Source organism: Neolamprologus multifasciatus, chromosome 16 (assembly GCF_963576455.1).
Source record: "Neolamprologus multifasciatus chromosome 16, fNeoMul1.2, whole genome shotgun sequence".
Classification (NCBI taxonomy): Eukaryota; Metazoa; Chordata; class Actinopteri; order Cichliformes; family Cichlidae; genus Neolamprologus; species Neolamprologus multifasciatus.
The window spans coordinates 30294202-30318994 of NC_140454.1; the positions used below are offsets into that span (position 1 = coordinate 30294202).

The 24793-nt window shown below is 40.2% G+C and overlaps 2 protein-coding genes across 3 annotated transcripts; both read right to left on the reverse strand.

Moving 5' to 3' along the window:
- Positions 1 to 262: 262 nt before the first annotated feature.
- LOC146501057 (uncharacterized) lies at positions 263 to 6922 on the reverse strand. The gene is made up of 6 exons (XM_085136237.1): positions 5957 to 6922; positions 5154 to 5424; positions 4906 to 5043; positions 3487 to 3615; positions 3326 to 3357; positions 263 to 1724 (listed from the first exon to the last, which is right to left on the reverse strand). Exons 1-6 carry the CDS (start codon positions 5978 to 5980, stop codon positions 1449 to 1451), a joined length of 870 nt encoding a protein of 289 aa, XP_084992363.1. The 5' UTR covers positions 5981 to 6922; the 3' UTR covers positions 263 to 1448.
- A 301-nt stretch (positions 6923 to 7223) lies between these two features.
- LOC146501058 (protein FAM171B-like) lies at positions 7224 to 20534 on the reverse strand. Of its 2 annotated transcripts, none has more exons than XM_085136204.1 (8): positions 20216 to 20534; positions 14463 to 14696; positions 13757 to 13849; positions 13507 to 13665; positions 11911 to 12081; positions 11652 to 11768; positions 11328 to 11448; positions 7224 to 10242 (listed from the first exon to the last, which is right to left on the reverse strand). In XM_085136204.1, exons 1-8 carry the CDS (start codon positions 20394 to 20396, stop codon positions 9354 to 9356), a joined length of 1965 nt encoding a protein of 654 aa, XP_084992330.1. In that variant the 5' UTR covers positions 20397 to 20534; the 3' UTR covers positions 7224 to 9353. The 2 variants fall into 2 exon arrangements, with proteins under 2 accessions (XP_084992330.1, XP_084992331.1); XM_085136205.1 differs by having other exon boundaries at positions 18367 to 20334.
- Between the last annotated feature and the right edge of the window lie 4259 nt (positions 20535 to 24793).

Genomic DNA, 24793 nt, shown 5'->3' on the forward strand with positions numbered 1-24793 from the left:
GATTATGAAGAGTCTTCACTATAGCAGAATACAACATTATACAAGAGGGGGAAACTTAGTGATGGATTACTGTTTCAACGGGGATGGAAAGTACAGTCAGAATAACCAACGTGTATTCTGCTATTAAATTAGAGCTCAACAATTATTAATGGAAAACCTGGATATTAGTAGGATACTTTTAAATGGTTTTTAAATGCCATGTACTGAAACTACAGCAACATAGTTTTATTATTACTGAAAGAAAAATGTTTAAAAAGCAGCGTTAGAAGTAGTTTTATTTTATTCCATTAAACACTCAACTTTTGTGAAACTTCATGGTTGCTGTAACATCTGTGTTCTCTTCAGCAGTAGTTAAAACTCTACTAACAATACAAACATATTTCATGCTGTCACCTGGTGCCCATACATAGCTATAACACGTATACAACCAATCTCAGTGTATCATCTACAAACTACAAAATCATTTCACATGCTTCATTTTTAATTCCTTAAGATTTAGTATGAAAATCTGAAGATAGTCTTTACATCAGTGCCCTGTTTTGAAAAGCAGGAGGGTATATCTCACACAGTTACATCAAAATTGTGGGAATGTGCAAGTGTGTGTATATACACTGCTCAAAAAATTAAACGAACACCTTTTAATCAAAGCACAACATCAAGTCAATTGATCTGGTCGGTTAAATAGCAGAGGGGGTTGCCAGTTTCAGCTGCTTTCGTATTAATGAAATTAACAACATGTGCACCACAGGGGTAACAATAACACAACCACAAAAAACAGGAATGGTTTACAGGCAGAGCTCACTGATGTTTTGCCCTCCTCATCTTTTCTGTTTTTTCATTACTTTTGCATTTGGCTAGGGTCAGTGCCAATACTGGTAGCATAGATACAAGGACCCTACAGAGGTTGGACGAGCAGTCCGAGTCCTCCAGGACCTCGATACGTGGCATTGCAAAAAGGTTTCCAGCGTCTCAAGAGGATGGAGATTCCAGGAGAAAGGCGGTTAGTCCAGGGGAGCTGGACAAAGCCATGAAAGACATGACAGACATCCAAGGGTGTGGAGAATCTGTCGAGAACATTAATCTGCCTGAAGCACTGTTCAGCATGTTCAACTTGGTGGTGGGTCAGTGATGGTGTGGGGAGCCATATCCATGGAGGGACACACAGACCTCCTCCAACCATAGCTTAGACAACAGCTGAAATCCTTGTTCCAGATGTTGGAAGAGATCCCCCAGGACACCATCTGTCAACTCATTAGGAGCATGCCCCGATGTTTTCAGCCACTGAGACAAGAATTTGGGTAGATTGGGGTCCATAGTTCCCATTGATATCTGATGTGCTTTCAAAGTTTAATTTTTTGAGCAATGTTTTAAAACAGATTTGCAAATTCCCTTTCCCATGATTTAATTTCATCCTAGCTAAAAAATTTTTACATATGATCTGATCTCAGTTACTTTATAATGTCTTTCAGTTGTGGATACGTGGCATCAACTCCAGGATCTTTAAGAATCTGAAGAAACTGATCACAGGTTTCTTCACCTTTACTCATCAGAAGATCTATCAGGTTGGTAACAGTTTGTTCTGGGTTAGAGGAGTGCTTCAGTTTTCCATATTGTCTGGGAGAGAGGATTCCTTTGGCATCCACACACTGCAGAATGAAGAGATCCCCCATCAGGCAGTTAATGAGTTCCACCTTGTGCTCCTTGATCTTTCTCACAGCAGGACCCTGAAAAAGATGACAGCGTATTGTTTATTAGTCTGAAGTAAATGTAGTTTTGATTTTTTTTTCTTTTTCCACCGGTGCCATGTATTCCTCTCTTATCAATGCCAAACTACATTATTAATTACATTTAAAGGAAAATATTTTTCCAGCAAAATACTGAAAGACTGAAAAGTCCATGTGTGGAGACTTAATTCACACAACTTTAATCCAGAAAAAACAAATTCACCTGTGTGATTAACTGTTTTCACCATTTTTATTACAGAAATGTTATTTATAAAATTTATCAAAAGCTCTATATATTCACTTGCTGAATACAGAAGGTGTTCCACCATGATGTTGTGTTAAATCAAAAGTCAAAACAGTCCTCTCTCAGGAGATTTTAGAGCATGCTTCCACCTGCTGACAAGCTTTATGGAAATGATAATTTTCCTTTTTCAGCAGGATGTGGCACCTGACCACAGTGCCACAACTCCTATTAAATGACTTGCCAACCGTGATACTATTGTGCTCAATTGGCCAGCCAACTCACCACAGCTGCACCTCATCTTTGGGATAACACCAAACGGAAGTTGAGAAACACCCAAATCAACAGAGAACTGCGAAGGTCACTACCAGGCTTTGGGAACACTCAGCTGAGCTAAATGTCACCTGCACTGAGCCACTTATTTTGAAGCAGCTCCAACCATGTACCGAGTGGATAAATACACTCTTTTGTAACAAATCCTTTTTTGACTGACTTTAGACAATATTCTAATCATTTAAGATACTCTAATTTGGGATTCTTAATGAGCTTTGACCTAAAATTATCACAAAAAGCTTGAAATGTTTCGTGACTCAACAGTTGGGAGTTCGCCTTGTAATCGGAAGGTTGCCGGTTCGAGCCCCGGCTTGGACAGTCTCGGTCGTTGTGTCCTTGGGCAAGACACTTCACCCGTTGCCTACTGGTGGTGGTCAGAGGGCCCGGTGGTGCTAGTGTCCAGCAGCCTCGCCTCTGTCAGTGCGCCCCAGGGCAGCTGTGGCTACAATGTAGCTTGCCATCACCTGTGTGTGAATGTGTGTGTGAATGGGTGGATGACTGGACGTGCAAAGCGCTTTGGGGTCCTTAGGGACTAGTAAAGCGCTATACAAATACAGGCCATTTACCATTTACATGTTATATCTGTAGAATTTACCTTTTAGAATGAAATGACAAAAATGAACATTCAAATTTTTATTATGTTTACAATGATACACTGAGGAGAGCAAATCAGTCTTCTCAGGAAGAATAAACCATGCCCTCTAACCATGCCAGTATCGTGGCACATTTAGGAGAAAGAGCTGCGTAAGATAACAAATTCTAAAAACAAAAAAATACACTTTGACCTCACAAGTGATTGTGTGCCAGATCATTGGCCAACTAAGAAAATATTACAATTGTTCATTTGAGGTAAGACCTACTATGTGCAATATTTACTAAAACTGGAGGATATCAAACCAAATTCCCTGTTTGTGTAGGAAGCATAACTTTAACTTCAACTGACTTATCCCAAAACCATCAATACCATCTTGTGTCAGTGAACACCTCTATGTGTGTTCTTGCCAGTAGCACTGTTCTCGTACTGTACCTGAGGAGGTGGCTGTGTGTCCTCTACCATACCTGAGAAAAACCATCAGGAATTACTTACTTTCCAAAAGTCTTTTTTTAAATCTTGCATAATTTGATTTATGAATTACAGACTAACAAAAAGCAACAACAATAATTACACATTTAAGCTCAAAATATTACCTGTGTTTTCTTGTGGTGCATTCACACTCACTGAGAAATTTATACACTCATCAACATGGACACCTGATATTTTATCAGCACATATAACACCGCCGCCACTTGCAGTGAGATCTGCTTGGGGTTTGTTTCCTATAAGAAGCAGAAAAAATAAGGAGAAAAAATTCATTTCCAGCTTGTTAAAATCTGTATAAAAAACTCAAACTGAAAACAAACTTGAAATTGGTTTGAAAATAGCTACTGACTCAACTGAAATACAGCAAAATACACTCATAGCCCACTTTATTAGGTATACCTTGCCAATTTTGGACTCTTTCACCTTCAGAACTACATCAACAAGGTGCTGCAAACATTCCTGAGAGATTTTGGTCCATACAGACATGACAGCATCACACAATTGCTGCAGATTTGCTGTCTGCACAACATCCCAATCTCAATCTGATCGCATGCTGCAAGGCTAATGTGCTCCAGAGCAGGTTAGAGAGCAGCTATGGAATCACCACACTATTAATCATTACTGACCAATTAATTCCAGAGAACTGATTGGTCAGTGGTGATTTGTGGAAGGTCCCTTAAACCTGTATGTGTCTAAAGTTTCCAGTAGCATCTAATGTCCTTGTATTTTCCTGAAGATCAGTACAAATTTTTTGAGACAATATTATTGTTTGATTTTTCTTTATTTTTCTTCTGTTAGCTGCAAACAATTTATTAGTGTTTTAGTATAAAAGAACACCATTTTTTTGCCCTTAAAACCAATTTGCATGTAGACTAATTTTAAATTCTGTTTTTATGTTTACGTACTCTCAAACCTGTAAACACCACCACGTTGATAACTCTGGTTGGTCACCATTATTTGCACGCTTCAAAAAGGACAGATTTTATTAATAAGGTGCTGTATTGCTTTTCCTGCTTTATTGATCAAAGTCTTGAAGTGCACATGCATTCAGTCAATGCTCTTGGTGCTAAACCACCGCACAGAGATTTTCCTCTCATGTTGCTGATCTGTCTAGAGCAGATGTGCTGCTTTTACTTTGCACTGTGTGTAACCGCCTCATATTTTTTTCTAAAATTCTCTCTATATAGACATTTGTAGTATAGAATATAGTTTATTCTTCTAGCTGTTTCGCTGCTTGTATAATAATGAACTACTACCAAACCAAATTAACTTCAAATTCACTCAAATCGTTGTTATTCCCCATGCTGATGCTTGGTTTGAGCTTCAGCAGCTTGTCTTGAGCATGTCTACTTGCCTTAATGCACTGAGATGCTGCCATTTGACTGGCTGAGTAGATGTTTGTGTTGACAAGCAGTTGAAAAGGTGTACCTAATATAAAGTGTTAATGAGTGCATTTAATGGTTTCCCTTATGATTCCACATGGAAAAAAAATATATATATATATATATATATAAAAAACCTCTTACCAGACAAACTGCTGTCTGCCGGCTGGCTTACTGTTTGAATGTTAATTGAAATGTTTTTTGCAGTTGTGTTTGTAATTTCTCTGCGGGACACAACACTGCTACCATCAGCAAACATGCTTGGAGTGGATGAACCTGGAACTATAAAAAATAGACATATATATGAATAATGTAATCTCATCTTTCCTTTGGTGGTAATCTCACAGGCCGAGGCTCATTTTCGGCCCAGACCACACGGGACTTTCACACACCTTCAGCTTCAGTGACGAAAAACTGCTTCAGTTGTGGGAAGTGTCCTTGGTGCTTCCTCAGAGTGTCAGTGAAGTTCTGACAGGTATTTTCTCCTTTTTGAATGATTATTTCCAAGAGTTCTCTCATCTGCTCTGAACCACTGCTTTGCTTTATTACCTTTTTATATTCATTCACGGATAGGATATCCCCGCAGTGCTCCAGGATGTACTCAGGGTCACTCGAAAGCCATACACGCAGTCTGTTGAGCTGTGAGTTTAGTTTGTCCGTGGCCTGAAATAGTGCAGACATACTGTGTCAAATTCAACGTTTTTCTTGAGCATGACACAGACTTTACTATTGTTACTATTTCCGAACATTGAACGGTTTTATCTCTGGCGTAAAAATGAAAACTATTCAAACGAAATCGAAAGTGTTTTACTGGGTTAGCGTAATAGCAAGGGTCACGTACTCTGCCCGATTAGGTACTAAATGAATAAACTCAAAACCTCACAAGTACACGTTGGTAAAGATTCTTTACCATGCTGGGAAGAAGCTTATTCTGCTATAATGGTGCTTTTAAGGACCTCTCTTAAAATATGTGCCACATATGGAATAGATTACATGGTAATAGATTGCGTAATTTTCTGTGCGTAAAGGACCAAGCCGCTTACGCCCCTGTACATGCAAACTATTTACAGAGCCTTTACAGAGTAGTATGTATAGGCTAAAATAAAACCGATGTTTCTTAATGCATATCAAGTCGAAATAATATCACTGGTAGAATTACATGGACTACATTACATGGCAAATACACACTGCTTACCTTTGTTGACAGAAATTCAGTCATGACTTGACTCTAAAGCGAGCGATTAAAGTTTAGCAGGAAAAGGAAGGGCCACGGCTTCTTGTGTTTGTCGTTCTGTGAAATAAAAAAAGTTTAGTTACTTCCTGATTCTGTTGACGTGGCATGCAAACTACAGTATAATACTGGTAACACATATATAGGCAGCTCACTTGCTTGCCCGGATGTGGGTCTGCGTGCATCATACATAGCGAGCTTTTGTAGGGTACTGGGCGTGTACTCACATATGCCCAGTTAGGATCCCAGCTGGCCCATCTTTAGTTTCCTCCAATGTAAATAAGATGTGAGACACTGTGCAGTTTCAATCTACTTTATGAAATCAAACTGAACAAAACTTAAAAACCTTGGGGGGAAAAACAGCCTGCGCCATCAGAATGGCCTTGTTGATGATGTGACCACATGCTGTTTTTGGAGTTTAAAAAAAATGTCATAAATGTGCTTAACTCGGGCTGAGCATACTCAGAACTGACTGAGCTGACTCTGATCAGCTTCTCAGAGTGAGGCTGGGTTTGTTAAGGTGCTTTCTGAAAGTCCAGTTTTATTCTAATTTTACATTTTGCAAAATAATCCAAGAAACAGATTGTGCTGTGTTTGGCTATTGATTGATTTATTGCGTAGTGTTAATTACTTTTTTTCGTTGTTTTGAGGTTTCTCTTCTTTTAAGGTGAAATTAGAATCAGCAGACTAAAGGACCAAAAAGCTCTCCAGAGAGTGATCCGTACAGCAGAACGCTGCTGCAGGATTGCTCTCCCCCCGCTTCAGGACACCTACACCAGGAGATGCCGGACTAGAGCAGCGCAGATACTGAAGGACCCGTCCCATCCTGGCAACAAACTGTTCCAACTTCTGCAATCTGGCAGAAGGTTCCGCATCATCCGGGCAAGGACAGAGAGACTTAAGAGGAGCTTCTATCCCCAAGACATCCGGGCCCTAAACACACACAACCGCCCTCTCACATCATCTATAATTGACTGAGACAGGACTCTCTTCCAGACACAATGTACATTTCAAATTCCTTTCATTTTAAATATGTTTATATTGTCTATTCTGTAAAATAGTCAGATATCTATTCATATTAATGTACAGAATTCACCTGCTTGCTGCTACTACTGCACATTCACCCTATGTATGTGTATGTATGTATGTATGTATATATATATATATATATGTATATATATATATATATATATATATATATATATATATATATATATGTTCTTCCTCTACCCCCCCCCCCCCCCCCCCATTTTTGCACATGTTGAGGAGCGTGTCAGGCTACATTTCACTGTGTGTTATACTTGTATAACTATGCATGTGACAAATAAAGAACCTTGAACCTTAACTGGTGGGTTACAACTGTGGTCAAGGTCTCTGTTTCTCAGACTGGTATCGAATCTTATCAGACCTCAGCTGCTTATGTGAATTATGAAATGTGCCAATCACACTGCCTCTTTCTAACTCCCTGTTTCATAAATGTAGATTCTACCTTATGTCAGGTACATGGCGGGTTACAAAGGTGAGCTTCATGAGTCTGATCCCTTCTCTCGGTGTGCATTGTTGCTCCTTGTTGCAAATATGTGCAGTGTTGAGCCACCTTCTCTTTCTTTATATGTTGCTAAGAAAATGGGAAGTAGGTGCAGCAAGCATTTTTCTGCCTTTTGGTCTGTCCTCCTGCAAGATGACCCCACACTGCTTCAATAGTGTTGAGGTTTATGTAGGTAATATTGAGGTGTTTTATAGTTGTAGATACCCACTGTTGTACCTCTCTCCTCTCCGTATAAGTTGGCACTTTGAACTAAAACAAACATCACAACATAAAACTTGTTGGACTAATTTTCAGAATAGTTCTTGTGTAAAATTGCATACCTCAGCCTTTTCTCCTCAAGAATGGCTCCTTCCACTGCCACCATTTCTGATGAGGTTTTAGTGAAAAGCAGATGGAACAACTGAAAGGGCAGATGCATCGCAGGACCTTATTTTTATCTTGAATCCTAGTTTAGCAGCCTAAAACATCATCTGAGAATGGTCAGATGTATGCGACTGGATTGAAAATGAGTGAAAACGCAGCCAATGTCCAAAAAAAGGGAAAAATAACACAAAAGTCTGGCTCCTTGGGACGTCAGCCAGTGATGGTTTCTAACAATTGGCTCAAAATTCTGAATGTATATGTTCTGAATTATATCTATAATTCAGTATTTTTAGAATAGAGAGAGTGATGAAAGGCAAAAACAACTTTTTAACTCCCTATAAAAATGTTTTAACTTGTTTTTCTGTTTCTGTTTTAGCAGTTTAGCTGTTTTCCGGTCTGTAATTTTAAATAGAACATATTATGACCACCCTTACTTTAAACCTTCGTGTGTTTCAGGGCTTTAGTGGCTTGAGCCAAAAGGCAATATCTGGGCTCTGTATTGGCCCTTTCTTCTTCCTTCCTGCTTCACATGGACCTGTTTGTCCTCACACCCTGTGTTCCACTTGTTTTTCTATTGCTATTTGTAATTCACTGTATTTACAACACTCACATCTCCACACACATGCATACCCTAAAGGAGTGCTCACCTTTTGTCATGGCTCAAAGTTGCCAGGTTGTGACAGTACTAGCTATTATCGAGGTGTTAGAATAGTTAGCTAGCACTGTTGCTTCCCAGCAACAAGACTGAATCCAGCCTGGAGCCTATCTGTGAGAGATCTGGCTTGTCTTTTTGGTACATGGGTCTCTCCCACAGTCCAAACACCTGCATGGGTTTTGGTCCACTGGTGATCCTGAACAGGCTGAGAGTGTGAATGTTTGTCTGTCTCCGTGTTAGTGCTGAGACTGATTAGTGACCTGTCCCGGGTTTACCCCACCTCCCACCGTGACTTGAATAAGTAGAAAAAAATGGATGCATGTATTTTTCCTGCATTAACACAGAAGCAAACATCTGTGGATTTACACGACTTCTCCCTCTGTTACATTTTCCCTCTGATAAACAAACAAAATCTTTTACATCACCAGGTTCCGGTATTTTATATCACATTAGCAATTTACATGAAAACAGAAATATGTAACACAAAATAAATGAATATACAACATCTTACTATAATATTACACATTAGTCTTTGAGTGCATACACATGTTAGAAGCTGTTAAAAGCACACGTATTGTTACATCCACAGCGAACGATCACCAAGTCCATACGCTCTGTTGTGAAATGTGGACTCTTCTAGATGTACAGTAGCTGAAATGCAGACATTATGAGGTCTTATGGCAGAAATGCACTGAATCTCATGAATAACATACATAATTCCCCTGTGATACAAAGGTGATGCTGTTCATTAACAAACTTGGAGCGATATGGGTAATAAGGCTGTTAGAGATGAGTCACTGTGCAGACGTATGTTTACTGCTCGATGCGCTTTTGACAAAAGTAGCGTTTCGCTCCAGCGTTACCGCCCTCCTGCCAGACGTCTGGTTCAGTTCACTCATGTCCACCCCAGAGTCTAAACTGGTCTCTCGACTCTCGACTGGTCTCCGTCTCCTCTGTTGCTCTGACACAGCGTAATGGATCTCAGCTGCAGGCTTGCCCTCCAGTGAGACGAACCAGGCCCGAGGAGGTTGAAGTGAGGAGATATTGGATTGTCCGTGCACAGAGTGCCTGCTGTCCAAGATTTTATGTAACGTCCCGGGCACTGACACTGACTCTGGGAGCCTGGATGTGTTGGTGGAGGTTGCTGTCTGGGAGCCACCTGAAGCTCCAAGCTTGTCTTCAGTTTCTGCTGCTTGGTTCTGGGTCTCAGGCAGACCTTTTGTCTGTGTCTGGGTGAAGTTTTCTTTACTCAAAGGCTCTGTGGCAGCACCATTTGAAGCCCCTGCACGGGGCAGGGTGGCTGACTTGCTCCACTGGGCCTGCTCTGGTTGCTCCTCTAAATGGAAGAAAGCTGGAGTGTGAAGAATTGCAACAGGCTGGTTGTAGAAAAACAAATTATCTGTCAGAGATACAGAAACTCTTTGTTCTGAAGCCTCGTGTGAACACGGCAAATCGTTCAGGTCCGTGTTCAGATCATTCTCCAGCATAATGGCCACAGCACTGGCGTTGGCTATGAAAGAAGCATTGTGTCTACTGTCCCTCTTTTCTTTAGGTTGCTGGTCCTGTGAATGAGAAGCTTTCCCTGAAGATACTTCAAAGAGATCATCATCACATGTTGAAGTATTTTGGTCTTTTGTCATCACTGGTAGGATCTTTGCTGCTTTAGTTTCACCAGAGGAACACCTGCAGGTAAACCAGGGCATTAGTAAATGATTATTTGGGTAAATTTAAGATTCATTTTAAAGGAATACGCCACAGAAAACTATCAACAGCTCGTCCCTGATAGTCCTATTGAGCCCAGCAAGTGTGTAAAGGGCAAAGCTTTATGATACGCGTGTCATTACCTGTATTATGCAGAACTGGGTGATGCTACATGACCATAGTATGACTATTTGATAGAGGATTTTCAGTGAAATATTCACTTAAAAGTATATTGTGACTTTTAAGTGATAGCCCATATAGGACATGGTTATACTGAAAGTTAGAGATGGGACAGCATTTTTGAATTAGTGAACCTTCGTGTGAAGGTTTTTGTTCTGGTCACAATGATCAGGTAATTGCAATGTGCATGACATGACAGCAGAGTTGCTTTAAGTAAACTATTTTTCATATCTTTATGATTCAGGGAGTTTTTCTAAGTCTAAGAATATTTTAACCTTCCAGCCATTTTCACTCCTTTGTCATAACATTGTTAGTATTAACAAAAGTAAAGTGGGTCAAACTGGGATACTTTGTCAGAACTCCAGGCCTCAAGGGTGGATGTGCTGCAGGTTTTAGATGTGTCCATGATCCAACACAGCTAATTCAAATGGCTAAATTACCTCCTTAACATGTCTTTCAGTTCTCCAGAGGCCTGGTAATGAACTAGTCATTTGATTCAGGTGTGTTGACCCAGGGTGATATAGAAAACCTGCAGGAAACCAGCCCTTGTGGCCTGAAGTTGCCCAACCCTGTCTTAGATCTCCCTATTGTGAAAATAAAGGACTAAAGGATCCTACTACATTGCAAAATCCCATCGAAGAGCACAAAGCGCTGACCCAGAGCAACTCTGATCCACAGAGTTCCCACATGAAAACCTGCAGGACCCAAATGACCCACTGCAAACATCCTGATACTAGGCATTAAAGGTTTCAGGTCCACATCTCAGTAGGTCAGAGCTGATGTGGTGGCGCAGGTGGCTCCTACACAGTATATGGCAGGTGGCTCTAATGTTGTAGTTGGATCTGGTGTAGTTTAGTATAAAAGTATTTTTTCTCTTTTCTTTTTACCTGCAATAACATAACCCAACCAGAAGAGAGATGATAATAACGAGTGTCCCTCCAAAGAGAACCATCAGGAAAAAGGAATGCTGTATGATGAAGTCAATGGGAATGGCAAGTTCAAAGAAACCTGAAGAAGATCAGAAGGAGGACTTTTAGAGAGTCCAGAATAGAAAACATAAAATATGATAAAATATGTAATAATATGTAATATTAGTCGCTGCCTTCCAAGGTTGTGAATAATGAAATTAATACAATGATAAAATCAAATTTTATTAATTATTCCAGTGCAGAAAATATCTGAAACTCTGAACTGCTAAAAGTGACTTTTACCTCTGTTAGATGACACAGGTGCTGCGATCCAGTAGCCGAGATGAGGAGCTGTGAATGTCCACACAAGACTTCCATCTACTGATGTCACCTTTCCTAATCCTTTTCTCATCCATGCCCCTGAAGACACCCAGCAACCCTTTTACACTTATATCCTCTTTTCTCGCACTTATGTTAATGACTTATCAGATGAGTGGGGCGTTAGTATGTGTGTGATTATGATTTGATTTGATTTGATGATGTGATTATGATTTCTACTCACCAGTGGTCTGGTTAAAGAACCAGGCTGGAATAACACTCGAAGACTGAAGTCCAAAGCTGTCGGGAATGTTGAGGTTCATCTGCACAGGCCCAGTCACATGTAGCTCCGTGTCTCCTGAGAAAAGCTGCACGCTGACAGCCGCCACCGGGCTTAACTCCACACTGACATATCCTAGAGGACATTAATAAATGTGTAAGAGAAGAGCAGGTTATTATGTGGCCTGGGCAAATTCAGCTCCCACAGCTTTGTTTTTCTTTTCTTGAACAAAAGGTTCATGTAATAATACTTTAGTGTAATACAGCTGTGGTATTGTAGTTTAGTACTGCTTAAATCTGTGTAGAACTTATAAATAATTGTTACCCATTCAAAACTCATGTAACTGTGTAATTCCTAAGGCCTTAAAGCTGCTTCAAGCCAAAATTTCACGTGTAAATATGTCTTTAGAACCACAAGATGGCCCCAAAGTTCAGCATGTGAAGGAAAACAAATCCGTTTTAAGGCAATTTCAACAACTCCCTCAAAAAAAAAATATGTGACAAGCAGAAAGTTTGTTTTTATGTTCTTGTGCGGCTCTTCTTGTACTCATGTATTCCCTTTTTGCGCCCCAGTACTTCTCTTCACGCTGTTACTTTCATTTCAGCTGCCGTTCTGTCTGTCTGCTAATCATCTGTGGGTTTCAGTGGGAGTGCATCCACAGATCAGCATCCGACGTCTTTTAGATCACACGTTTCCTTTGAGGCTGCCATGTGTAGTAATGTGTCACTTCACATCACTTTTTCCACAACACGAAATTAAAAAAATAACTCTCAAGGAAACTCGATCAATCATCTCCTGCCGACTTCACCCAGTTAAAAGTAGTTTCCCAGCCTTTGTTGGAGCTGCATTTCATTTTCTGTTTCGTTTCCATGATGTTCTGTCAAAATATGCAGAGCTTGTGGCTTTGTGGTGACAATTTTACACACTGGTCATAGCGTAGGCAGAAAAATGAAGTAACTTTTTAAATGAATCAACAAAATGTCCATCCAGGGTCGAAGGGAGGGCTGTCACGGGGCAAAACGTATGGTGCACCTCGGAGTCTACTGTTGCTCCAGTATGAATGCCAAAGTATTCTTTGGAAAGATACTGAACCTTGAGTTGTTCCCGATGGGTTTCAGAGTGTGAATGTGTGTGAATGTTAGATAGAAAGCACTCAGGCATAGAAAAAATGTGCTCCTATGAATGAGACTCATAGCATAAAGTGCTTTGAGTGCTCAAGCATGGTAGAAAAGTACTGTAAAAGAAGCAGTCCATTTACCACAGAGAGCTGGCTCAAAAACACCTATGGTCGGTTCAGAATGAACCTAACCTCATGGGAGGAAGCCCAAGTACCTCCAAAGAACATGCACACTACACAACGAGACTCCAGCCACTGCTGGGTTTAAACCCAGGACCTTTTTGCTGTGAAGCAACCACTGCACCACCTCTCTGCCCCCAAATGCAGACATTATGAAGTATAAAGGACAAAGGAATGAATGCATTGCACTTGTGAGACACCTGGTAACTCTGACTACAACCTCCTATTCAAGCTTTTGCAGAACAAAAAATACATCTAAATACCAGATTCACTGCTCATGATGCCTCGAGTGTGCAGGAAGCCCCCCTGCTCTGACGTCAGCCTGGGAATGGTCAGGAAGGCTTTAACAGAGGTAATATTACTGCTGTGTGTCAGGTTCAGCAGGGTTTTAGGAAAACTGACCACAGGCTGGGATGAAGCATCTGCAAAATGATACAAAACATTTGTAAGGACATTACATTTCCCAATCACAGAGAGCAGGAGCATCAGTGACTTTAACAGCTTATACAGTACCAGATGTTCTCGCAGTGATCAGGACAGAGTCCTCAAAAAGCCAGATGTTCCCTTGATTCACACCCTGAAGTGATAATGTCACTGATGAAAATACTACAGTAGTGACAAAGAGAAAAGGAGGAAAGAACCCAAATTAGCATTAGCACACTATGGTTTACTTTTCTTCCACTAGATGGCAGTGTGGTTTTTTATTTTTCAATTCTAATACTGCCCCCTCAAATGATACAAGCAAAGGGAAAAGCCTTTTTCTGGAAGAGGCTTACAGCAACAATAGCTCGGGTTTAAAGAGGTTTCAATTCAAAGCTTTAGTTAAAAGAAAAAATGTAGCATCGAATGTGGAAGAGGAGCAAAAGAAGCAAACACTCCAGATGTGGGTCAGAAAATAATCCCGGAGAGATTGCAGCAGCCAGGAAAAGCTAATTAAGTGTCAAATGCAAGAAAGGTGGAGGAACGTTTGGCCTTGCACAAACAGAGAACGTTCGGAAAGAAGTGCGTATGAATCAAAGTGTTTTCGCTGGTTGCTTTTCATGATGAAATAAAAACCCCACAATTCTCTTCTCTCTCTGCAATGCTGGTGTAAACATGTGACATTCAGCTATAACCAAAGAATAAATAGTTTGAGCTGAGCTAAATGTCAAAATGAGAGCTAGCATGGGGAAAAAAAAACATCCACACAATGTGCAAACACCCTGAACAGATGACATACTTGGCATTTTGTCGGTTTTACAAGGCAGCAGTGTGCAAATGTAGCCGTCATGGCAGGCAACAACTGTGAGAAGCATCCCAGTGTGGTAAGGTATGTGAAGCAAGACCCCACCATCCTCCCCAGAAAGAGCTGTTTTGGTCTTGGTGTAGTTGACGTAGACCTCCACCGCTGCCTGGCTCAGGTACTGACGACTCAGCACATCATTCACCTGGACCTTCAAGCTGAAGGTAGAACCTGGGGAAAGAAAACCGATAACTGCAGGTTCACTAAATGATGGGAGCATAGTCATGGCTGCAGCTCTGACAAATGTGACAGTTTACATCTGCAAGTTTATACAAGTTATGATGAGGAGGTAAAAATATGTAAGACTGCATCACTGCAACCCCTGAACGAAGTTTCTGATGTTCTCTGAACAAAATGTATCATTTTAAGCTCATGAACATTAAAAAGCTTCAAATACTGAGCTTTAATATTTCAGCAGAACAGAGGTGGCTGCAGTGCTAATTAACCTGGACGAGACATTATTGACTAAACAACAAGAAAATTAGTTTACGGAATCCCTCGAGGGCATCAATCAATTAATCCCAGCGGACTGTAGAGATGGGGACACAAATGCTAATATGGAAAGTGGTCAATTAGTCCAGCAAAGCATGCAGTCACAGCAACATTTTGCCACATCAGCATGCAGACAGCTGCCTAGGGTACATATTTTCAATACTGTAATTCTCGTGAGAGTCTCCTAATCATTAATAGTTTCAAGCAGCAGCCACAGAATCCCATTTAGGCACCTTACCCAATTAGCCACTTTCACACTGAACACCGAGGCCCAATAAAAAGGTTAATGGAGACTTCTGAGGGGCAATGTGTCGCATAACAATACAAAATACCCAGTAATCCATCACAGCCAGACAAGAATTACTGACTAAAGGATGAAGCCGATGCATTAAGCTACACTAATCAAAATATTTATTTAAGCATTGGATTAAATTCATAACACAATTAGATTAGATTATTTTAGCCTCTTTTAGCTGTTTATTTTTGTTTTAAATTCTTAATATGTAGCCTTGCATACAAGGTCATGTTTACCGAGACAGTGCTTGATAAAGCCCCGCCCACGCTGGAGAAGAAAACGATTCATGGCTCCCGGCTGCTTCCGTTTTATGCCAACGTATCTCCTTGTCAATTCTGTCTTCTACAGTGAATGCATACAAAATATATATTTAGGCACCTAGGTAAGGTGAGGTAACTTTATTCATACCCATGGGTAAGTTAAATTTGCTTTACAGAAAAATGATAGCATTTGGCATCCCTTCAAAAACACAAATACCTAATAAATATAAACCTCACTGTAGCACATATATAGTAATTTAACGTTTCGAATCAAAAACAAAAACAGTTCTTATTTAATTCAGTAACAGCTAAAGCTGTTTTTATAACGCTTAGTCCTGCACCTTGGAAATAGAAACCTCCGTCCTGAGGAAAGAAGCTGAAATTCACCCCGTAGAGGATGGGAACCATTCTTAAGGATTGATAAAGCCATCGCTAAACAAGACTGTGGCTCACCTATCAGATGACTGGACCATCTCACTATCTGATTCAGTGAGTGACAGAGGTCTGACCGAACCATGCCACCAAACAAAAGGATAAAACAGACTCAATAAAAGAATGATAAAACAAAGTTCAGTTTTTTTGGTCAGTGTGGAAATGAGCAAGTTTCCTGAGGCAGTAAAGGTGCCGGTGACCCTTTTAACCAACTGATTTGCAATTCTGATCAAAGTTCAGTTTTTCATTGATTATGGCGCCAAGATATTTATATGATTGCACTTTTTCTGACTATTTTCTGACCTTTAATTAAGGTGACTCTGACGCCAAGCTCTCATTCAGTGCCGGTTGCTGCGTGTGCATGCGCCCAAAGGATGTGGTCCATTGGTTAGTCCTGGTAAAAGTCCTTCTGTCAAGACTCAAATTCAGCATTTTTGCTGTCACTATTGTGGCTTCTGAAGCTATTTGTCACTTACACAGACATCAATTGCTTAGTAATCCTTTTTTTTATCCTAATGGGGGGCCATGACTCTCAAAATTAACTTGATGATTTTCCCAGTGAAGTGTGCACTGATGGCACAGATCAAAACAGCCCAAGGCACTCAGATTCTTGTCTTTTTACCATCTTCCCCCCGCTGGAAAACGGAATGGACTTTGCATTTGAGACTGGGAAGCTACAGCCATCTTTTTTATACATTCTATGGTCTGGGCTGCAGTTTCTTTCTGATCTATCAATATCAATATCTTTCTGATGGTGAGTACAGAAAAACCATGTCATGTGTCTATAAGTGCAGCCACTAATAAATAAATTTCAATTTTAAACTACTGCATTTGTATAAGTTGATCATTTTGAAAGAAGCTTGGTGATTTTTCTTGCAGGAAAATGTGGACAATTACCAAAGTTCAGAGTAACATTTTTATATTAGCAATTTCTTTACCTACAGTAATTCACTAGCATATAGCTAACATTAACCAGATGGTGCTAAAATAAATATCCAATGCATTTTGTTAGATTCAATTATTTACATATTGTAGACTTTAGTGGCTTCCCCTCCAGTGGACATGGTTTCAGAAGATTCTATGAAGCGCTGCACACTGCAGCTCTGCTCGTCACCAAACAGCAAAGTTTGCTACCACCTATTGAGCTGTTACAGATCCACATATCTGCCATGGTGCCTGATTTCAAGCCTTATTTTCTGTCTCGAATTATCTACGCCTGTGTCTTATTCCCTGAGTTGTTTCCACTTCCCTGATTATCACTTTGTGTATAAATAGTCCTACCCTCCCCTCAGTGAACAGTGTGTGCTGAGCACCCTACCTGATTTCTTCTTTGTATTCTCATTTTGGATTTTATTTTGGACTCTATCAGTCTGCATGATCCCAAATAAAACAGCTCACTTTTGGTTTTAAGTCTGCATCCTGTATGTGGGTCCTCACTCTTGCGTTTCCGCACACTATTTTTTCTATAGGAGTTGGAGTAACACAGGTACCTCAGCCTTTCAGCGGAATATCAGAGTTGAGCGTGTAAAAAGGCAGCTAGGTGCTAATGCTCATATCGTATTTTGCTAAGTGGCAAAAAAATCAATTAATGCATCTTTAAATTGTGACTTTTTCCACAGCCAAGTTCAGCAGTCCAAACACAAGCAGTGGATCAATGTAGTAAAAAAAAAATCTGTGGATCCATCTTTCTGTCATGGTAGCTTACAAAGCACGAGGATAAAGCAGCACATATTTACTGAAGAAAAAGAAACCAAACGAATGATTGCACAGAATAGCTGTAAACATCTGAGCCCAGTGACCCATAACAAATATAATAAAGCCGGTAAAAAGGAAAATGCTCCATGCTAAGAGCTTACTGTGTACAGATGCAACACTGTGGTAAGAGCTACATTAGCTTCGTTCACCTTATGCACTGTAATAAACACTGTCAACTGAGCTCCACCTCTGTAGTTATTTTTCACCATGAGCTCATGAAAATGCCTTCATAACACTTTTTATTAATGGCTAAGTGTTGTTTACTGCCACAGCAGCGATCTAATGCCATAAGCATCTTTCTCTAATGGTGACAAAACCACTCTGACAGCAGCAGCGGATGAAATCGCTGCTGCTTTGATTGCTTATAATCCTGCTTCCAAAGAAGATGCCAAAGGTTTACTGCAAACTCGTGAAGCTTTATGCGACCAGCTTTCCCAGTGTTTCACCAAGTGCCAAAGCCAGATAACCACATCAAGCCATATCACTGCCCCGAACAATTCTCTTTGATCAGAGGCAGACAAATGCCCAGAGCTCCTTATTTTCAGCCACAATGAGAAACAAACATGTCCATTTGGCTGTTTTATCGTCAACCCACCAGGATACTTACACCAGTGCAGATGGACACGAGGAGGCTTGTGTTGGGAGAGGCAGCCTCCGCTTCATGTGTGTTCCGCCTTAGTGGCCAAGCATAACAGAAGGGGGTCACTAAATCTGGAGTGGAGGTGCTTCGTGCCAGATTACTATAATCTCCCCATTTGGCGAACTGAACCAGGTTTATGAAGTGGGCTGTCTGAGGTCAGTGAGTGCAGATGAGAAATGGATTCCATATTGTGTGTACAATGTGGCTGGAATGGTGTTATCATCCTCCACGGAGAATAAAGAATTCCAGAAAGCTTTACTTTATAAATATGTGCAGATTTGAAGTGAAATAGTGGGCAATAATGACTGAAATCTCTGTCTGTGGCTAAATGCTGACACGCATCACCACATTTTATCCATTTTATCAGACATGACAACAACAATCAGAGATCCACAGGAAGGAACGCAAACATGTTGACTGGTCAGTTTTCAGACCAGACAGATGGTCCCACAGGGACTTATCTCTTGTGCCCCCCCTCCCCCACATTTGTCTGCATGTGTGTTGGAATTAGGCCACATATTCCACTGATGGACGACAACACAATTAAACCTTTTTAATATGTGGGGTACAACAAGCATAAGTCAGCAATATCAAACCGAAGAAAGGTTTAAGACATTAAAAAAAAAAAAATCACATTGGAGGTTGGGGGTTGGTTAGTGAAGTAGGAGCTGATGTCCTAAAATGGTCATGTTTGTCAAATAATTACAACGTTCCCCGAGGCCGAATGATTAAATCGTTGAGTCTGCCGATCTGCTCGTTCTGAAGGGAACAACAATGAAGACGTTAATCTCAGTGTGGGTGAAGAGGCCATCTGTATTTGTGTGTGTGTGTGTGTGTGTGGGGGGGGGGGGGGGGTTGTTTTTAACTCAAGTGGAAAGTGGGCATTTGTTCCCCCCCTGAGAGTTTACTTGGAACTGAAGGGACAGGGAAGCTAAGAGGACGTGGTTTTGTCAGGACTCAGCTGCAGGCCTGCAGACGGGGGGAGGGATGGCCAGAGACGACAGCATGCTTGGGTACATTGCCAAGTGTTGTAGTCAACAACACAGACCGGGGGATCATGTGATGGTAATGCACTCCTACATCAGCATGAATAAGTCATGAAATCAGTTGATAAGAGCGAGGTCACAAATCCCTCTTTCAGCTCCTCTGGAAGCAGAAAGTCTGTCACGAAAAGCTCAAGCGTGTTTGCGAGCGAGGGAGAAGAACAGACGAGCTTCCGAAAGCAGATTCTCCCTTAAATGTTGTGAATTAAAACAGCTAAGCTGGAGACAAATTGAACAAGTTAAAAAGAAGAATGAGCCTGCTGTAGCGCCAGCAGATGATTTGCATGGAATTATAATCTAGACTGAGCTGATATCGAGAGCCGTCTGAGCTGTATTCCAAGCATGTGTTTGACATGCTTTTTGGCCAAATCCCAGAACACTTTAATATGTTAATACTGTCATAATGTTGTAAATAATGTGCACGCGAAATGATCAAATGTGTGCTTGGTGGTGGCGATGCGCTAAGAGGAGACAGATGGAGACACCTTACTCATGAGTTGGCAGCAGGAAGATCCAACATCACTTATTGCTCACGAGCAGATCTGCAGATTTGTGAGAAAATCCTCATACAGATGGTGTAAGCCGGCTCAATAAAGATTTCTTAGTCTATAATATGGTACTTGCAGCCTTTTGGGGAAGAAAGATGGAGCATAAATATATAAAAAGAACTGTTAAAAACACCGATTATGTTCTCAGGATATAATGCAGTTCATTTGCTCCTCAAACATTTAATAGAGGACAGACTGTAAACTTTAGATCGACGTTACACCGACCTGGCCTGGGCTCCAGCGCTTGCTGTTGGAGTTGAAAGGGCTCTTGTTTCCTGGGATCCTGGTTTGAAAAGTTCCCATCATCGGCATGCAGAGGGTGTCCCGCAGCCGGAGTGAACTCAGCCCTTCCACGGCCGCATAAAACCAGCGAGCACAGCAGAGACACGCAAAACAACAGGCGCATGACTTTCAAAGAGCCTCGTTTTTACTCACCACAGGTCCAGGTTTCATCTACAAAGTACACAAGAACAAAGATGCTCACTCCGCTGCCATCACAACTACTTTTCTGTGAGCCACCCTTCAAACAGCGCAGGAAACTCCGCCCCCTGCCACCGAGAGCCGCTCCGTCCATCCATCTAATTTATTGGGTTTAATTCTGTTTTTTATCACATTTTTATTTTTTTGCAAATCAGTTCTTATAAACTTTGACTGACATTATTTTTTTTCAAGGGTTTTTGAAAATTATTTTTTATCATTATTTATTTATTTATTGTAAACCACATTATTAACCCGAGATATTTCTAAATATTATAAAACAAAGCATATTGTTTTTGAATTAACAGTAATAGTAAGAGTTTAATAAAATAAATAAAATCGTTTTTATTTGTTTTATTTAACTTTTACACGGACTGTATTAATTCTATAAGCACTGCAAAGTGTTTTTATCTCTTTTATTTTATTTATTTATTTATTTATTTATTTATATTTCTTTTTATTCTGATGCACTTTTCAAACTTTTCTTTTATGCATGTCATGTCATCATTACTAATATTGCTAGCATTACTGCTGTTAGTGCAAGTACTATATTTTAACCTTGTGTAAAAATTTTCAACAAGACATAAAAACTAAAAGCATGAAATGGACAAAATGCATTGATTTGCACTGACAGATGAGCTTAATTAGCACAGACCAATGTCTAAATGATGTTATAAAAAAGATATTTGATTATGTTTTAGAAGCAAATGATTTATGTCAAAAAATGAGGACTATATTGATGTTTGAGAGATGTAGAGAACCATATTTGAGTTTCATCACATCATACTTAAGCGATGAAATTGCAACTTTCCTTCTATTGTAGTTTTACATTAGAATCAAAGTTAGTCCTCAACAGCAGGGTCATCACGTGTTTTCATCGTGTGCTGGATAGTGTTTTAATTTGATGTGCAAACACTTGCATCATGTGGTTTTTACCACTAGATGGGGATAATGCAATGTCAATTAACGAAGTGACACTTAACGTTTCCGTTACCAGTTCAAAAGACTATCTTGACAACAGCAGTTTAACCTCTGACCCTGAAGGCGGTTACTTCTAAATGAAGTTGTAGTTGCAGTGTGAGCAGTGCTGATAGCAGCAGCAATGATTCAAATCTCAGTTGTAGTTCTAGATGTCTTTATTTAATGGTTATTTATACATTTGTGGAAATTTGCATGTCTATTAAAAGCCTTCATTAAACATTAATTCTGCCTCAGGCCTCTTTTAAAATTTTCTCTTTCTACTTTTACAGCAATATTTTAATCAGTGATTCAAAATTCGACCACGCTGCACTCTTCATCTGTACTTGTTCCCGAGTACAGAGGCAAAGCTGTGGGCCAAAGGCCACTGTGCGTAAAGGGGGTAAAAGATAAAAATTTTCAGTCTTTTTTCTATGTGTTTAAAGTTTGAAATGTGAATTTCGGGGCTGGAAAGGTTAGCATAACAACACTGTGGTAGTATAGGCTCCGCAGGTTTCTAATTAGGTGAACTGTGGTTGATTTTCCATTTGTTTTCTGCACATTTACAAGTTTTGTTATTTTTCTTTACTTTCCGTGTGGACTTCAGCATCCTCACCGAATTGTCCAAATCTTTGTTATGTTCTGAGTTCATGTGCAGCTGGGGGGAGACCGCTGCTGTCGGGGTGTGCTTGGCTTGTCAAGGTTTCCCAGCAGAACGCTGCATTGTAATCGGATGATCAGTGTTATTCATTTCACCCTGGCAGTCGTTTTATTCCAGACCATAATTACGTTTTTATTTGCTTTTTTTTTGTTGTGTTCTCCTGTCTTGTACTCGCTAACAATATCGAGAGATTAAATAATGTACAAGTCATGCCCTGCTTCACTTCATTATGTCACCTGAAGGTTGGTTTCCTCACTTATGTCCGCCTGCGGAGCTTCCTGTTGCCAAAATATGAGTGAATCCTTCCCCAGCTGCTTTCTTCACCATCATAGCTCTTCTGTGACAGGAGCCTGAGCGAGGCAGTGAGCTGACACATTTGTCCTCCCAGCTCTATTCCCCTCTGACAAAGTATAAATCGGCGTCTAAACACACAAGCACGAGGATGGATGACAGCCCTAGTCTCCAGGATCAATTTGCCACAAATTAGATACAGTAATGGTTCATTTCGCCACATAAATAGCTGCATCTACGGGGACTGTTTTGGAAATCTGCTAGCTTTCACCCTAGAAATCTGTGCCAGCGCTCTGCTCCATCCCTGACTGCTTTCTTCTATTAATCTTATCGGAGCTCAGATAGCTTCTCTCTTTCGTCTTTCTGCACACAATGCTGCAGTTTATTAGTTTCTTTTGATAAAGGAAGAAACATGTCTGTTTAAATTTATTTTTATCAAACTAAGCTTAACTACTCATTGCCTGAGAAATAAACTAATATTTTATAACACTAATATTAATGTACAATATCAGCCTTAATCAGTGTTGACTGAAGCCAAGTACAGTAATGTAGCTAGATTTGTAGGTTTGACAGTGTCTTTACTGTAATCTACAATAAAAACAGTGTTGTTGTGCATGAAATGTAAATACTGAAGTGTAAGAGTTCCAGCTGTTTTGTTCCAAATGTACTGTAATCACAATAAACAGCTTATTACAGTAAATGTCTATATATATATATCATAATACAAATATATTTATTACTCCTTGTCATTACTCCTGACCTTCAGGTTTTATTGTTGTTGGCACTATGTAAATGAAACTGAACTGAATTCAACTGAAGGACAGCTTCTCACAGCTTCTCACTTTGCAGATCCTCTCCCAGGTGCACTTGGCTCAGTTTCTCATCATTTTGAATTTCCAAAATTCTAGGACACGAAAGTGAAGTCGGAAAAAAGAGAAACACCCTGAAGGTGAACACTGGCTGGATTTGATTAATCACCACAGGAGTCTTGGTCATGGTGTGTCATTGCCAAATAAACCTTCTAACTGTTCTCCCCAGAAACACTGAAAAGCATCGAGGGTGCAGGTGGAGGCTTTGGATCAGGCAGTAGAGTGGGTCATCTACCAGTGGGAAGGTCAGTGGATCGATCTCCTCCAGTCTGCATGTCTGAACCCTGAGTTGCCCCCGATGCATTTGTCAGACAGTGTGTGGATGTTAGAAAAAGTGCTTGGGTGTAGATAAAAGCTGTATGAATGTGTGTGTGATTGAATGAATGAAAAAAGCTGTGGCTATATATGTAACAGACCATTTACCTCATATATCCAAAAAGAAGAATCTAAATAAATAACATAAATAAAAGAACCACTACAATACTTTAAAAACACTCGAGTTTAAACTCATGTGGTCTTTAAATGCCTCAGCACAAAAGCAGGCATTATCCACACCACCACCTCCTCGAGCTGCAGCAACATTTGACATTGTGTGCTGTATGAGGTGTTGTAGCACTCGGGGAACAGACTCGGATTCTAGCTTAATTAAAAACTTTGATTTATACAACAAGCTTTTATTGTTAAGAAAAACTGAAAAAAGGGGATTTAATTAAGGTCCCTTTGGATTTGTGGGGTTAAATTATGAAACAATTCTGGCATAAATCAAAAGGATGTGTAATTATTCTTTTGTTTTTGGTGGTTTGCGGTCAGTATTTTCACCTGAGATGTATCTGTAGTCAAGTGTATTTGCAATATTTCGCAAAAATTATATATTTATCTTCTTACACTGATGTGAAGCTACAATTTCAATTTCTTGCCAGTAACAATTAACAGGTCTGGTGGGCTGAACAGTATAGTGTATATATATAGTTATATATAGTTTTACCAATATCACAAGTGGTGGATCTTTAACTTTGAGCTTTGAATTCAATTCAATTCAATTCAATTTTATTTATATAGCGCCAAATCACAACAAATGTCGCCTCAAGGTGCTTCATAGATACAGAGAAAAGCCCAACAATCATATGACCCCCTATGAGCAGCACTTTGGCGACAGTGGGAAGGAAAAACTCCCTTTTAACAGGAAGAAACCTCCGGCAGAACCAGGCTCAGGGAGGGGCGGCCATCTGCTGCGACCGGTTGGGGTGAGAGAAGGAAGACAGGATAAAGACATGCTGTGGAAGAGAGACAGAGATTAATAACAGATACGATTCAATACAGAGAGGTCTGTTAATACATAGTGAGTGAGAAAGGTGACTGGAAAGGAAAAACTCAATGCATCATGGGAATCCCCCGGCAGCCTACATCTATTGCAGCATAACTAAGGGAGGATTCAGGGTCACCTGGTCCAGCCCTAACTATATGCTTTAGCAAAAAGGAAAGTTTTAAGCCTAATCTTAAAAGTAGAGATAGTGTCTGTCTCCTGAATCCAAACTGGAAGCTGGTTCC